Source organism: Aquarana catesbeiana, linkage group LG05 (genome assembly GCF_042186555.1).
Source record: "Aquarana catesbeiana isolate 2022-GZ linkage group LG05, ASM4218655v1, whole genome shotgun sequence".
NCBI lineage: Eukaryota > Metazoa > Chordata > Amphibia > Anura > Ranidae > Aquarana > Aquarana catesbeiana.
In genome coordinates this window covers 421,323,603-421,340,447 of record NC_133328.1, presented here as the reverse complement: position 1 = coordinate 421,340,447, position 16,845 = coordinate 421,323,603, and the positions used below count along the sequence as shown (strand labels likewise).

The window sequence follows — 16,845 nt, the reverse complement described above, 5'->3', positions numbered from 1 at the left end:
GCCACCCACATTTTACTTATTTGTATATTCACTAGTATAGACATACTAGCTTGATAAAAATAGTTAAGCATATTAGAGTTCTCTTTTTTCTGGTAACTTTACCAAGTGAAAACCCACCTTAATTGTTATATATTGTACCACAAGCTTGCAATTTTTTTTCCTATGTAGTTATTGCCAGATCAACTATAAATAACTAAATGCACTATGTGGTAACATTTTATAAACACTGCATTCTGTTATTATAACTTAACACAGATTTGTAATGATTTTTAAATCATTTTGATATTGGTGTGTTATAGATAATCACTGCTTATGGGAAAACTAGTCTGAGATCCATCATTATATAATGATAATGATTTTTGTACTTGGAAGCAGTTTTGTCTTGTTCACCCCTTCCTGGTTGGCACTACAAATGGGACTTGCCAATCACGTGTTAACTACAATTAGCTGTCACAGTGGTCACATGATTGGTAGCTGATCCCACTTCTTTCTGATCCTAAACAGAGACCAGAAACTGTCTGTGACAGCTTGGTATCTGTGCTGGGAGTGTGCAATGAGCGTGCTCTCAGCACAAAAACCTTGGCCCTACGGACATACACACTATATTGTTAAAAGTATTGGGACGCCTGCCTTTACACGCACATGAACATTAAGGGCATCCCAGTCTTAGTCCGCAGGGTTCAATATTGAGTTGGCCCACCCTTTGCAGCTATAATAGCTTTAACTCTTCTGGGAAGGATGTCCAAAAGGTTTAGGAGCATGTCTATGTGAATGTTGGGAATGACCATTCTTCCAGAAGTGAATTTGTGATGTCAGGCACTGATGTTGGATGAGAAGGCCTGGCTCACAGTCTCCACTCATTCATCTTAAAGGTGTTCTATGGGGTTGAGATCAAGACTCTGTGCAGGCCAGTCAAGTTCCTCCACCCCAAACTCACTCATCCATGTCTTTATGGACCTTGCTTTGTGCACTGGTCCAAATAATTTGGTGGAGGAGGAATTATGGTGTGTGGTTGTTTTTCAGGGGTTGGGCTTGACCCCTTAGTTCCAGTAAAGGGAGCTCTTAAGGCATTAGCCTACCAAGACATTTTGGACAATTTCATGTTCCCAACTTTGCTGGAAAAGTTTGGGGATGGCCCCTTCCTGTTAAAACATGACTGCACCTTTGGGATGAATAATTCACCTTTGGGATGAATTAGAGAGGAGACTGCAAGCCATGTCTTCTCGTCCAACATCAGTGCCTGACCTCACAACTTCTGGAAGAATGGTCAAACATTCCCATAGACACACTCCTAAACCTTGTGGACAGTTTTCCCAGAAGAGTTGAAGCTGTTATAGCTGCAAAGGGTGGGCCAACTCAATATTAAACCCTACGGACTAAGACTGGGATGCTATGTTCATGTTCATTTAAAGGCAGGCGTCCCAATAATTTTGGTAACATAGTGAATGTATAGCAAGTGCTAGTTAAGGCCTGCTCTCCCTGAGACCGCACATATGAGCACATATGCGCTGCACAGTCTGCAAGAGGTTAGTGTTGGCTTAAATCCATGACTCTATCCAACACAAAAATCTAAACTTCAAAGTATTTAATTTCAGTGGAGTCTCATGATATTTTTGGGGGAGAGGGTTTATAAACTGTGTAACACAAATTGTGCAGATAGTAAGTAATTTAGTGTAGTGTATATGGGACGGTTTAAAGAGGAACTGCAGTCTGTTCACATAATTTGTAATAAAAAAATCTTTGCCGTTCTGAAGCTTCCCTCCAACCACTTTGCATATTATTTTATATATACTGTGATTCTGTACTTGCCAAATATGCAGCAGAAATTTCCCTCCACTGAGTCTGGCTGCAACCATTTTAACTGTAGGCAGCTGAAGCTGCTGCCTTTTCACTTCCTGGATTTACACAGAGGCACACCTCCAGCTCTGCAGCCCTGCAGCTCTCATTGGCCCTCTTATTACTCATCCACCTCCCTTCCTGGCAAACTCTCACGAGAGTGAGAGAGAGAGCTGTGCATGATGTCATAAGCCTAGGCTTTTTACCAGACAAGAAACAGGAAGTGAGTTGTATAAGGTACTGGCAGAAAAAAAAAGTGTTTTACTATCCAAAGTTAAAACAACAAGGGCAGAGGATTTAATAGCTGGAAAGTTAAAAAATTACTGAAGGCCCGCTTTAAGATGTGATCTAGCTTACTAAAAACATTGCTAGTTTTAGTTTTTTTTCCATATCTTATTAGCAGTAAAAATAAGCTGAAGATCATCATCAAATTGTATTTTGATAGCATTTTACAATAATACAGATAAAAGAAACAAATACTATATTGAAAAGTAACATGGGTCCATTTGTTTAGTTACATAGTTACATAGTAGGTGTGGTTTAAAAAAGACACAAGTCCATCAAGTCCAACCTATGTGTGTGATTATATGTCAGTATTACATTGTATATCCCTGTATGTTGCGGTCGTTCAGGTGCTTATCTAATAGTTTTTTGAAACTATCGATGCTCCCCGCTGAGACCACCACCTGTGGAGAGGAATTTCACATCCTTGCCGCTGTTACAGTAAAGAACCCTCTACATAGCTTAAGGTTAAACCTATTTTCTTCTAATTTTAATGAGTGGCCACATGTCTTGATAAACTCCCTTCCGCAAAAAAGTTTTATCCCTATTGTGGGGTCACCAGTACGGTATTTATAAATTGAAATCATATCCCCTCTCAAGCATCTCTTCTCCAGAGAGAATAATGCAGTGCTTCCAACCTTTCCTCATAACTAATCCTCCAGACCCTTTATTAGCTTATTTGCCCTTATTTGTACTTGCTCCATTTCCAGTACATCCTTCCAGAGGACTGGTGCCCAGAACTGGACAGAATACTCTAGGTGCCGCTGGACCAGAGTCTTGTAGTGTGGGAGAATTATCATTTTATCTCTGGAGTTGATCACCTTTTTAATACATGCCCATATTCTGTTTGCTTTGTTAGCAGCAGCTTGGCATTGCGTGCTATTGCTGAGCCTATCATCTACTAGGACCCCCAGGTCCTTTTTCATTCTAGATTCCCCCAGAGGTTCTCCCCCTAGTGTATAGATTGCATTCATATGTTTGCCACCCAAATGCATTATTTTAAATTTTTCTACATTAAACCTCATTTGCCATGTAATTGCCCACCCCATTAATTTGTTCAGATCTTTTTGCAAGGTTTCCACATCCTGCGGAGAAGTTATTGCCCTGCTTAGCTTAGTATGGCCACAAATACAGAGATTAAACTGATTACCCCATCCTCCAGGTCGTTTATAAACAAAATAAATAGGATTGTTCCCAGCACAGAACCCTGGGGGACCCCACTACCCACCTCTGACCATTCAGAGTACTCCCCATTTATCACCACCCTTTAAAATCTCCCTTGTAGCCAGTTTTCAATCCATGTACTCACCCTATGGTCCATGCCAATAGACCTTATTTTGTACAGTAAACGTTTAGGAGGAACTGTGTCAAATGCTTTTGCAAAATCCAGATACACCACGTCTACGGGCCTTCCTTTATCTAGATGGCAACTCACCTCCTCATAGAAGGTTAATAGATTGGTTTGGCAAGAACGATTCTTCATGAATTCATGCTGATTACTGCTAATGATACCGTTCTCGTTACTAAAATCTTGTATATAGTCCCCTATCATCCCCTCCAAGAGCTTGCATACTATTGATGTTAGGCTAAATGGTCTCTAATTCCTAGGGATGTATTTTGGGCCCTTTTTAAATATTGGTGCTACATTGGCTTTTCTCCAATCACCTGGTACCATTCCAGCCAGTAGACTGTCAGTAAAAATTAGGAACAATGGTCTGGCAATTACTTGAGACTGAGTTCCCTAAGTAACCTCGGATGCAAGCCATCTGGTCCCGGTGATTTATTAATGTTAAGTTTCGCAAGACTAATTTTAATTCTGTCCTCTGTTAACCATGGAGGTGCTTCCTGTGATGTGTCATAAGGTTAAACACTGCAGTTTTGGTTACTGAAGCCCCCTGATTCCCTTCCAGCCATCCAGGACTTTTGTTCGCTCTTTTAAATTTATTACCCAATGGGATGCATTGGCTAATGCCCTTATTTAATTTGCTCTTAAAGCAAACCCATCTCTCCTCCGTGTTCTTTGTTCCTAAGAATTTATCCCAATTCATGCCTTCTAACAAGGTCCGTAGTTTAGGGAAGTTGGCTCTTTTGAAATTCAGTGTCTTTGTATTCCCCTTATGTTTCCTATTTGTGTTATTTATACTGAAGCCAATTGACCTGTGATCGCTGTTTTCTAAATTGCCCCATATTTCCTCATCTGTGATCAGGTCTGTATTGTTGGTAATCTGTAGATCCAGTAACGCTTTATTTCTAGTTGGTGCATCTACCATCTGAACCATGAAATTGTCCTGCAAGACATTTAGTAACTGGCGAGTCTTAGCTTAGACGAATGTGTGGTTCCCTCCGCCCAGTCTATGTCTTGATAATTAAAATCCGCCATTATGATAACACTTCCCATCCTTGCTGCTAATCTATCTTGTGATAGGAGATCCGTCTCCCCCTCCTCCCTCAGGTTAGGGTGCCTATAGCATACTCCCAGTAATATTTTCCCCTTAGCTTCATCCCTTTGGAGCTCTACCCATAAGGTTTCCACCTTCTCCCTAGCTCCCTTAGTGATGTCATCTCTCATATTCACTTGTACATTATTCTTGATATTTAGGAATACCCCTCCCCCTTTTTACCCTCTCTATCCCTGCTATAAAGGATATACCCTTGAATGGTTGCCAGCCAATCATGAGAGCTGTTGATCCAGGTCTCTGAAATTCCCACAAAATCCAAATCCTCCTTGTACAACAGTATCTCTAGTTCACCCATCTTGTCCACCAGGCTCCTGGCATTGGTGAACATGCCGCGTAGTTTAGACCGGTGGCATACTATCCTCTTATTGGGTGTTCCGAGATTGCAACTAGGACTTGTTACTAAACTTACCTTGGGTTATTTGCTTTAGTCAACCTACCACTAATATCCCCAATACTACCCTCTGGAATATGTTCCACCCTGACTATCTCTACCTCCCCCTGTCTCCTAGTTTGAAAAGCCCTCTAACGTTTTAGCCATCTTTACTCCCAGCTGATCTGCACCCTCCTCATTTAGCTGCAGTCCGTCCCTTCTATAGTACTGGTGATCGACTGAGAAGTCAGCCCAGTACTCCAGGAACCCAAACCCCTCCTTACTAAACCAGCTCTTCAGCTACTTGTTTACTTCCCTAATCTGCCTCTGCATTTCTGGGGTGGCTCGATGTACCGGTAGTATTCCTGAGACTACTACCTTGGAGGTCCTTTTCCTCAATTTAGCTCCCAAGTCCCTAAAATTGTTCTTTAGAGCACTCCATCTGCCTCTGTCTTTGTCATTGGTGCCAATGTGCACCATTATAGGCGGGTCTTCCCCAGCCCCTAACAGTAATCTGTCCACCAGATCCATGATGTGCCGAACCCGAGTGCCCGGTAGACAACATACAGTTCGGCGCTTCAGGTCTTACAGATTGCCCTCTCTGTCCTTCTAAGAATTGAGTCCCCTACCACTAGAATCTGTCTTTCCTTTCCCTTCGCTCCCCCCCCACTCTCACTGGAGAAATTCTTTCCCCCGCAGCTAGGAGAGTCCCTCAGCACCAGCAGTGCTGGTCCCTGACTGGTTTCACCAATGTCACCAATGGGCATACTTATTGGGATGTTCCAGCCCTGGATCAGCCTCCCTGGCACTTCCACCTCTACCCTTCCTGACTGTCACCCATCTACTCTTTCCTAGAGCCTGCATCTCGTTGTCTCCACCCGCTACTGTGTTGGCCCTTGCTGGCACCTGCTGTGTACATTCCTGGCTCTCCTTTGGTATGGAGGGACTTCTCAGTGCTGACAGTTGCTTAAGTTACTTAATTTGTCTTAGTATATGAGCAATTATGTTGTCCTTCCCTAATATAGTCCAAGAAGATTTAAAAAAAAAACTGAATACAGTGTGTGGTAACATTTTATAAACACTGCATCCTATTATTATAACTTAACAAATATTTATAATAATGTTTAAATCATTTTGATATTGGTGTGTTTAGATAAATATACAAAGCTAAATGTAGGTATTATATTTTCCCAAATCAAATACTATTGTGTTCAAAACTGTTTGGTAAGTAGGTTTATTGTTTGGCTTGGCTTTGTTAGCTAGACTTTGCTACTGCAGGAAGTTGCATGAACTGTAAGAAGTGCACTTGATGTAGTATACTTGAACATTAGACTATTGAACTGGTCAATTAATGAAGGACAAACTAGGTCTTACTTTATTGGTGTAAACATTCTGTTATTTTCAAACACTTTAAAGCTCATCCCCTTGAAACTTTAAACCAATGATATCCAAGAGTACTGTATGCCCTTTTTTGAACTGTCCCATATATAGACAAGATTATCTTGTGTTCCCATACACTTTTCTCCAGCACATTTTTCTCTTAGAAAATTCAGCACTCTAGATTGATTATTGTAGTTAAGCTTGTTGAGTATATACACTTGCAATGAAGACTTTTTCATTTCTGTTGCCTCTTACTATGCCTGAGATTTTAATACACAAGGCATTTTTTCACACACCAACCAAATGTGTTGGCTTGGCAAAAAGACTTGTGCCTTTTTGTAACATCCCAGGTCCTGTTGACCTGCCTGGCATTGGAAGTTTCCTTAATATTATTTGGAATGGAGGGCTACAAAATCAACATGAAATTATGGTAACTATGCTTGCTCTTATAACTAACTCTAAAGATGTACTCCTGCTGTAACTAAAATATTATGTTATTTTGTTTCTACTGCTATCATCAATTCTACTACTTCTGTTACTACTGCTACTACTATTGCTACTTCTTGTCATCATCATCATCATCATCAGCATCATAACACATCAAAATAGCATAGTACTTGTCATAATGTTATATTTCGTTTTATGTTATAAATAATAGTAATGTGATCATTTTAAGCTGGAGATCACTGTTCTGTTTCTCTTTAGTTAAAATATCATCAACAGTTTGGAGGTATTTTCAAGATGAATCTTGGAATTTTTAAGTCAGTGCAAATTGGAGACCCAGATTTACTAGAAACCCTTCTAAGAAAGGAAACAATGTATCCAAAAAGAATGGAGATTAAACCTTGGAAAATGTACAGAGAATATAGAGGAGAAGAGTATGGCCTGCTTACACTGTAAGTGCTCATTGTTTTAGTGTGGGATTGTATCATGTAAAGATGTATTTTATGTCATAGCACACTTTGAAAATTAATTTGCATACATGGTACTATATACACTATGTAAACATACTTTATACTGAATGTCAGCTTTTTCAGTTACACAGTGATGTATCAAATGAAACTTTTATGCTAAGAGTAATATGTATGTTGTAATCAAATCCATTCTAAAAATTTGAATGGCTAATATGCAAGTTATTGTCATAAAAAGTGTTTGGGGACCTGGGTCCTGCCCCAGGGGACATGTATCAATGCAAAAAAAAGTTTTAAAAACGGCAGTTTTTTCGGGAGCAGTGATTTTAATGATGCTTAAAGTGAAACAATAAAAGTGAAATATTCCTTTAAATATCGTGCCTGGGGGGTGACTATAGTATGCCTGTAAAGTGGCACATTTTTCCTGTGTTTAGAACAGTCCCTGCACAAAATGACATTTCTAAAGGAATAAAAGTAATTTAAAACTGCTTGCGGCTGTAATATAATGTTGGGTCCCGGCAATATAAATGAAAATCATTGAGAAAAATGGCATGGGTCCCCCCCCCCAGCCCATTACCAGGCCCTTTGGGTCTGGTGTGGATATTAAGGGGAACCCAGCACCCTAATTACAAAAAAAAAGGCATGGGGCCCCCAGGCCCTATATACTCTGAACAGCAGTATAAAGGCGGTCCTTTGGTTACAAACAAGATAGGGACTGTAGGTTTGTTCTTAAGTTGTATCTGTTTGTAATTTGGAACAGGTACATTTTTAAAGTGTAGCTTCAGCCAAAAAATCTATTTTTATGCTTTTTGGATAACATAAGGAAGGGTTATCACCCCTGTAACATTTGTTTTGCTGTCTGTGCCCCTGTTCAAAAGATTTCACCTCACTTTCTGTCCCAATGACAATTGGATTTTGAAAATTTTGGGTTATTAGGGAAACTAGGCTTGGTGATAAAGCATCAGTGGAGACACCTTTTTCCCATATTAACTCTTACAGGAGAAAATTTTCCCTTCCTAGGGGTAGATTTCCTCTCACTTCCTGTTGTCTCCCTCCGTTTGTAAGTAGGAGTTGTTTGTAAGTCGGATGTTTGAAAATAGGGGACCGACTGTATATACTATACGACCTGCCCTATACACTCTGTGGAAAATTGGGCCTTAGACGTTGGTGGTATCAGAACACTGTAAGCCCTCACAGTTACTCTTAGTGGGCGCTAGAACGGGCCCTGCTGTGAAATATTAAGCTTTTTGGATAACATAAGGAAGGGTTATCACCCCTGTAACATTTGTTTTGCTGTCTGTGCCCCTGTTCAGAAGATTTCACCTCACTTTCTGTCCCAATGACAATTGGATTTTGAAAATTTTGGGTTATTAGGGAAACTAGGCTTGGTGATAAAGCATCAGTGGAGACACCTTTTTCCCATATTAACTCTTACAGGAGAAAATTTTCCCTTCCTAGGGGTAGATTTCCTCTCACTTCCTGTTGTCTCCCTCCGTTTGTAAGTAGGAGTTGTTTGTAAGTCGGATGTTTGAAAATAGGGGACCGACTGTATATACTATACGGTCTGCCCTATACACTCTGCGGAAAATTGGGCCTTAGACGTTGGTGGTATCAGAACACTGTAAGCCCTCACAGTTACTCTTGGTGGGCGCTGGAACGGGCCCTGCTGTGAAATATTATATCAAGAATTGTAATTACATGCCCCTTCTAAACAGGGGCAGAAAAATTGGGCCTTAGGCAGTGGTGGTGGTGCCACAACACTGTAACCCCTCACAGATTCTCTTGTTGAGTGCAGAAACGGGCCCTGCTGTGAAATATTAGAGCAAAAATTGTAATGACATGCCCTTGTTAAACAGGGGCAGAAAAATTGGGCCTTAGGCGGTGGTGGTGGCGCAACACTGTAAAGCCTCACAGATACTTTTGTTGAGCGCAGGAACGGGCCCTGCTGTGAAATATTAGATCAAAAATTGTAATTACGCACCCCTGTTAAACAGGGGCAGAAAAATTGGGCCTTAGGCAGTGGTGGTGGTGCCACAACACTGTAACCCCTCACAGATTTTCTTGTTGAGTGCAGAAACGGGCCCTGCTGTGAAATATTAGAGCAAAAATTGTAATGACATGCCCTTGTTAAACAGGGGCAGAAAAATTGGGCCTTAGGCGGTGGTAGTGCCGCAACACTGCAACCCCTCACAGATACTTTTATTGAGTGCAGGAACGGGCCCTGCTGTGAAATATTAGATCAAAAATTGTAATTACGTGCCCCTGTTAAACAGGGGCAGAAAAATTGGGCCTTAGGCAATGGTGGTGGTGCCACAACACTGCAACCCCTCACAGATACTTTTGTTGAGCGCTGGAACGGGCCCTGATGTGAAATATTAGATCAAAAATTGCAATTACGTGCCCCTGTTAAACAGCGGCAGAAAAATTGGGCCTTAGGCGGTGGTAGTGCCGCAACACTGCAACCCCTCACAGATACTTTTGTTGAGTGCAGGAACGGGCCCTGCTGTGAAATATTAGATCAAAAATTGTAATTACGTGCCCCTGTTAAACAGGGGCAGAAAAATTGGGCCTTAGGCAATGGTGGTGGTGCCACAACACTGAAACCCCTCACAGATACTTTTGTAGAGCGCAGGAATGGGCCCTGATGTGAAATATTAGATCAAAAATTGCAATTACGTGCTCCTGTTAAACAGGGGCAGAAAAATTGGGCCTTAGGCAGTGGAGGTGGTGCCCTGAACCAAAAAATATTCTTAGAAGCTATCATCATGAAGATTGAGGAGGAATAGGATAGTCACTCAGCATAATAGGATAGTCACTCAGCATATGCAGTCTTCAAGGGATCCCACATCCATAGAAAAATCAATCGGTTACATCAGCATCAGGTGCTTGGTAGCTGGTGATCCAAGACCAATTCATTTTTATGAATGTGAGCCGATCAACAGAGTCTGTGGACAGGACTGAATGTGCGTTCAGAAAGAACGCTGGATGCAGGACAGGCCAGTAGCTCAATTGCATATTGCGCAAGCTCTGGCCAGTGGTCCATCCTCAAGACCCAGTAACCCAGTGGATGTTCTGTTGGAAAGGTCTCCAAGTCTGCTCTTGCCCCTAGATATTCCTGCACCATGTAATTCAGATGCTGGCGATGGTAGCTGGAGTTGATCAGACCTTGGCGCTGAGGATTGAAGAATTGTCTGAAGGCATCGGTCAGCTGGTCACCTTCTCCACCGCTCTTTCTGTGTTTGAACAAAGCCTCAGCAACACGCTGTCCAGCACCACGAAATTGTAACCTCCCAGGCTCTGGAAATGCATTGCACAAACCTTTCTGCAAGGCACCCCGAAGATGTTTCATCCTCTGCTCCCTCTGTGAAGGCTGGATAAGTTCTGCAACCTTACCCTTGTAACGTGGATCAAGAAGGGTTGCCAGCCATTAATGATCACTCTCCTTGATACCACAAATCCTAGGGTCCTTTCGCAGGCTTTGCAGGATCAGGGAGGCCATGCAGCATAAGTTTGCAGAAATTCAATCCTGAGTCCTCTGGGTCACTAAGGATCACATAATCCTCAACCACCTCCTCCCAGCCACGTACAACTCCATGGGTTTCTGGGGACTGAAAACAATCCCTTGAAGACTGCTGCTGATGCTGAGTGTTATCCTCCATGTTGACACAGTCCTCCTCCTCTTCTTCTTCCTGTGTGATCGGCGGGCCTGCAGGAATACTATCTGGATAAAGGGGGCCTTGAGAGGTAAGGAAGTCCTCCTCTTCCTCCCACTGTTCTGGCTCAAGTGCCCTGTCCATTATTCCACGAAGCGTGTGCTCCAACAGGAAGACAAGAGGGACAGTATCACTGATGCATGCACTGTCACTGCTCACCATCCTCGTGGCCTCCTCAAATGGTGACAGGGCAGTGCATGCATCCTTGATCAGTAGCCACTGGCGTGACAAAAAAAAGCCAAGCTCCCCTGACCCTCCCCTGACCCTGTCCTGGTGCCATACTCACACAGGTACTCATTGATGGCCCTCTGCTGCATGTGCAGCCACTGCACCAGTTCCACCTGGTGGGCATGTCACAAATGAGGCAGTTCTTGGGCAGGTTGCAATTTTTTTGAATATCAGCCAGCCGAGCACTGGCATCATATGATCAGCGGAAATGACCACAGACTTTCCTGGCCTGCCTCAGGTGATCCTGTAAGCCCAGGTACCTGCTCAAGAACCACTGCACCACCAAATTCTGGATGTGAGCCAAACAGGGAACATGGGTCAAGTGTCCCTGTCGGAGGGCGGAGAGGAGGTTGCTGCCATTGTCGCATACAACCATTCTTGGCTGAGGCTGGTGTGGCGTCAACCACCTCTGAGCTTGCCCCTGCAGAGCTGCCAGAATCTCTGCCTCAGTGTGGCTCCTGTCCCCTAAGCACACCAACTCAAGCACCGCATGGCATCTTTTTGCCTGAGTGCTTGTGTAGCCCCTTGAACGCCTATGGAGCATTGCTCTGAGCCTGGGTCACAGTGGATGAGGAGGATGAGGACGGCTTTGTTATCCATTCCACCAACTCTTATGCATGTTGTGGCTTAATAACATGGCCAGCTGCAGGAAAAAAAAAGGACAAGCGTGACCCACGGCCACGTGCTGAGGATGCACCGTGTCCATTACCAGCACTGTCGACTGTGGACACAGAGCCTGCTTGCCCTCTTTTATTGGCCTGCTGTGAGCGTCTGCCTCTCCTTGGTGGCCTTCCAGACATGTTGTAAATTTTATTTAGCAAAAAAAAACTACACTGTATTGTGTACTGTGTACACCACCAGAAAAGTAGTAGCAACTGCACTAGGGGTGCACGGTACTGTGTACACCAACAGAAGTGTAATAACAACTATGGGTGCACTGTATGTATTGTGTACTGTGTACACCACCAGAAAAGTAGTAGCAACTGCACTATGGGTGCAAGGTACTGTGTACACCAACAAAAGTATAATAACAACTATGGGTGCACTGTATCTATTGTGTACTGTGTACACCACCAGAAAAGTTGTAGCAACTGCACTATGGGTGCACGGTACTGTGTACACCAAAAGAAGTGTAATAAAAACTATGGGTGTACTGTATGTATTGTTGACTGTGTACACCACCAGAAAAGTAGTAGCAACTGCACTATGGGTGCATGGTACTGTGTACACCAACAGAAGTGTAATAGCAACTATGGGTGTACTGTATGTATTGTGTACTGTGTACACCACCAGAAAAGTAGTAGCAACTACACTAGGGGTGCACGACATTGTGTACACCAACAGAAGTGTAATAACAACTAAGGGTGCACTGTATGTATTGTGTACACCACCAGAAAAGTAGTAGCAACTGCACTATGGGTGCACGGTACTGTGTACACAAACGGAGGTGTAATAACAACTACAGGTGTACTGTATTGTGTACACCACCAGAAAAGTATTAGCAACTGCACTATGGATGCATGGTATTCTGTACTGTGTACACCGCTTGAAGTATATTAGAAAAAGTACACCAGGAATGGCCTGCAGTCAGATACTGTATAGGCTTGGCTACACTGGATGCAGTGGATATATATATATATATATATATATATATATATATATATATATATATATATATATATATATATATATATATATATATATATATATATATATATATAATATATCCACTGCATCCACTGTGTGTGTGTATATATATATATATATATATATATATATATATATATATATATATACATATATATCTATATTAAATACACTGCAGCTAACTGAATAACCTGCCTGAAGTATATTAGAAAAAGTACACCAGGAATGGCCTGCAGTCAGATATAGCTAAACTGGATGCAGTGGATAGATAGATAGATAGATAGATAGATAGATAGATAGATAGATAGATAGATAGATAGATAGATAGATAGATAGATAGATAGATAGATAGATAGATAGATAAATAGATAGATAGACGACACTGAAATGTGGTGTGAATATTCCTGCGCTACCGTGATGGACAGCTGCACGCACCGAAAATGGGTCAAACACAAGCCCAAAATAAGCAAAAATGGAGGGGGGAGGTGCTGCGCTATCCAAAACAGAAAACTGCTGTGTGTGATGTGCGTCAAAAACTAAAAGTGTGGTGCAGGCCACTAATGGGATAATCAATTAAGCTTCATGTTGATACCCCATAGTAATAAAACGCATAAATATGTGCAAAAAACTGACACAATAATGCAATAGTAGAAATAAATAATAAAATCCTGTGTGGGTGGAAATAAATGCATGTGCAAAGACGACTCAATATAAACAAGTAACAGTTGCAATAAAAATCTTAAAATCTATATCAGAGCAACAGTAACTATAAATGCATCCTAAACAATTATACTTATGTAAATGTGCAAAAAAATGCATGTAACAGTGCAAGTGCTAAGTGACCAGAACACATCCAATACATCAACAACAGTGTCCCAGCAATATATTATCCTAATATAATCTGCTGACCAGAACAGAAAATTAATAAAAATACAGTCCAGGTAACATGCAACTAAGTGCATAAGTGTGAAAGAACATAAAGTGCAATGTGCTGATGTCCTCTATTGTGCAATACACACAATCCTATGTGCTCAGAAAAAACAGGGGTGCAGTGTCTGGAAATATATATATATATATATATATATATATATATATATATATATATATATATATATTAACCACTTCAATATATATATATATACGACACTGACTGTATATATATGTAGATTAACCACTTCAATACAGGGCATTTTCACCCCCTTCCTGCCCAGACCAATTTTCAGCTTTCAGCGCTGTTACACTTTGAATGGCAATTGCGCGGTCATGCATCACTGTACCCATATGAAATTTTGATAATTTTTTTCCCCACAAATAGAGCTTTCTTTTGGTGGTATTTGATCATCTCTGCGGTTTTATTTTTTGCGCTATAAACAAATACAAACACAATATTTTTTTACTTTTTGCTATAATAAATATCTCATAAAAAAATGTTTTCCTCAGTTTAGGCCAATATGTATTCTTCTACATATTTTTGGTAAAAAAAATCGCAATAAGCGTATATTGATTGGTTTGCATAAAAGTTATAGCGTCTACAAAATAGGGATAAATTTATGGCGTTTTTATTGTTATTTTTGTTTACTAGTAATGGCGGCGATCTGCGATTTTTATCGTTACTGCGATATTGCGGGGGACACTTCGGACACTTTTGACACTATTTTGGGACCATTCACATTTATACAGCGATCAGTGCTAAAAAAGAAATGCACTGATTACTACATAAATGTGACTGGTAGGGAAGGGGTTAACACTAGGGGGTGATCAAGGGGTTAATTATGTTTCCTAGGGAGTGATTCTAACTGTAGGGGGCGGGGACTCACAAGGGGAGGAGACCGCTCAGTGTTCCTCTGTACTGGAAACACACCATCGGTCTCCTCTCCTCTGACGGGACGTGGATCTGTATGTTTACACACACAGATCCATGGTCCTGCTGTGTTCATGGGCAATCGCACATGCCCGGCAGACATCGCGACCGTCGGGCACGCGCATCCGGGGCCTAGTGACACGATGGGGGCGCGCGCGCCCCCTAGAGGCTCAGGAAGTAAAAGACATCTAATGACGGCGGCCCGGAGGGACAAAGGGTTCCTGCCACCGTCATATCACTATGCGCGGTAGGGAAGTGGTTAAATACACTGCAGCTAACTGAATAACCTGCCTGTCTGCTCAATCTAAGTTACACTCTCTCTCCGTCCACGCCAACAACACACTACATGGGGCCAACGTGCAGGCAGCCTTATGTAGTGTGGGGCGTGGACTTAGTCCCCCTGAGCCATGATTGGCCAATTATGGCTCTCTTAGCTGAGGGCGCTGGGATTGGCCAAAGCATGCAGGTTATGGTGCATGCTTTGGCCAATCATCATACAGCAATGCACTGCGCTCCCGCAGTGCATTATGGGGTGTTACGCGGCGCTCAAATTTGGCGCGAACGCCCCATAATGTTCAGTTTTCAACAAATGGGCGAACAGCCATTGTTCGAGTCAAACTCATGTTCGACCCGAACATAAAGCACATCCCTAATGTGTAGCAATCCTTAGATCTAATTAGGGTCTCTTGCCTTTTACATTATTGCTCTTCAGTCAGCTTTTACGTAAACCAGGCTCTAAATCTTCTTTCCAAACTTGGTAACAGTTACCATGGGCTATAGTTGTGGAATTGCAAAAAAAAAAAAAACAGGAATTCCACCGCTATGGTTAAAATGTGGATCATCTAGAAACATCTAAATCTCTTCACCTCTCCTTGTACATTATATTGTCAAAAGTATTGGGACGCCTGTCTTTACACGCACATGAACTTTAATGGCATCCCAGTCTTGGTCCATAGGGTTCAATATTGAGTTGTATGGTAGGAGGTGGATGGAAGGCGCGTGATCAGACGCTTACATCAAAACAAGTATGGTTTAATCATGTATAGGAATACACACATATAATTATTGAATCATACAAATACTACAAAGCATACAAACAGGTAACAAAATAGGCACTAAAAAATGAATTAAAATTGGGGTATGCCCATGTTGAGGCAAGTATTTAAAAAGGGCTGACCTCTTCATCAGAGCCAGGAGAACAAGAGCACAGTCTGTATGGGCCGGTAGGCCGACACGTGTACATGGAAAGGGGTGGCTAGTAGGAGGAGATGTCCTGTGGTGGGTAGTTGATTATTCCAAGTTCCATACTAGTCCTTGTCCAGGTTTTCTAGGTGGGATGTAGATCAGGACAGTATATACCGTACACTACAGACTTGCAAATGTAATCGGACTGTATATTAAATGTATTTTCGTTTTTGATGGTTTTGGCTGTCTAATATGCCTGTCTTCAGTGGATGTGTAGAAGTGGCTGTAGTCCCAAAAACCCCCTCGGGGTGTGAAGCCGTGTAATCCTGGAAACCGGAGGGGGAGGAGGCACTCCTGATGTGGCTGCAGCTGTGGACACTCGAGCAAGATGCGTCTCTCTGTCTGGGATAGGCAGGTGTTCAATATTGAGTTGGCCCACCCTTTGTGGCTATAACAGCTTCGACTTTTCTGGGAAGGCTGGCCACAAGGTTTAGGAGTGTGTCTATAGGAATGTTTGACCATTCTTCCAGAAGCGCATTTGTGAGGTCAGGCATTGATGTTGGACGATAAGTCTTGGCATGCAGTCTCCACTCTAATTCATCCCAAAGGTGTTCTATCAGGTTGAGGTAAAGACTTGGTGCAGGCCAGTCAAGTTCCTCCACCCCAAACTCGCCCATCCATGTCTTTATGGACCTTGTTTGTGCACTGGTCCAAGTTAGACATGTGCAGAATTAAAAAAATGGTTTCATTTTGTTTCGTTTCAATTTGATTCGTTATTTACATAAATTCATTTAGTTAAATTTGTTTAATTTGTTTTTGGAATTTGTCTTTTTTATTCGCATTCGAATTGATTCAAATTTTTCGAATGCGAATAGTTTTCTAAACAATTTAGAATTTAAATAGTTTTCAAGTTCGAATTTGAACATTTTTCGATTTTCGAATAGTTTTTGATTTGTTTTCTAATTTCCAAAGA

The 16,845-nt window shown here is 41.9% G+C and overlaps 1 protein-coding gene across 1 annotated transcript in view; it reads left to right on the top strand.

The window, feature by feature from the left end:
• Positions 1-16,845, top strand: part of LOC141146038 (1,25-dihydroxyvitamin D(3) 24-hydroxylase, mitochondrial-like) — a 92,135-nt gene that overhangs the window by 19,583 nt on the left and 55,707 nt on the right. Inside the window, exon 2 of the mRNA XM_073632799.1 lies at positions 7,033-7,223. Within this exon, the coding sequence (XP_073488900.1) occupies positions 7,033-7,223 (191 nt within the window). The remainder of the gene's footprint in view (positions 1-7,032; positions 7,224-16,845) is intronic.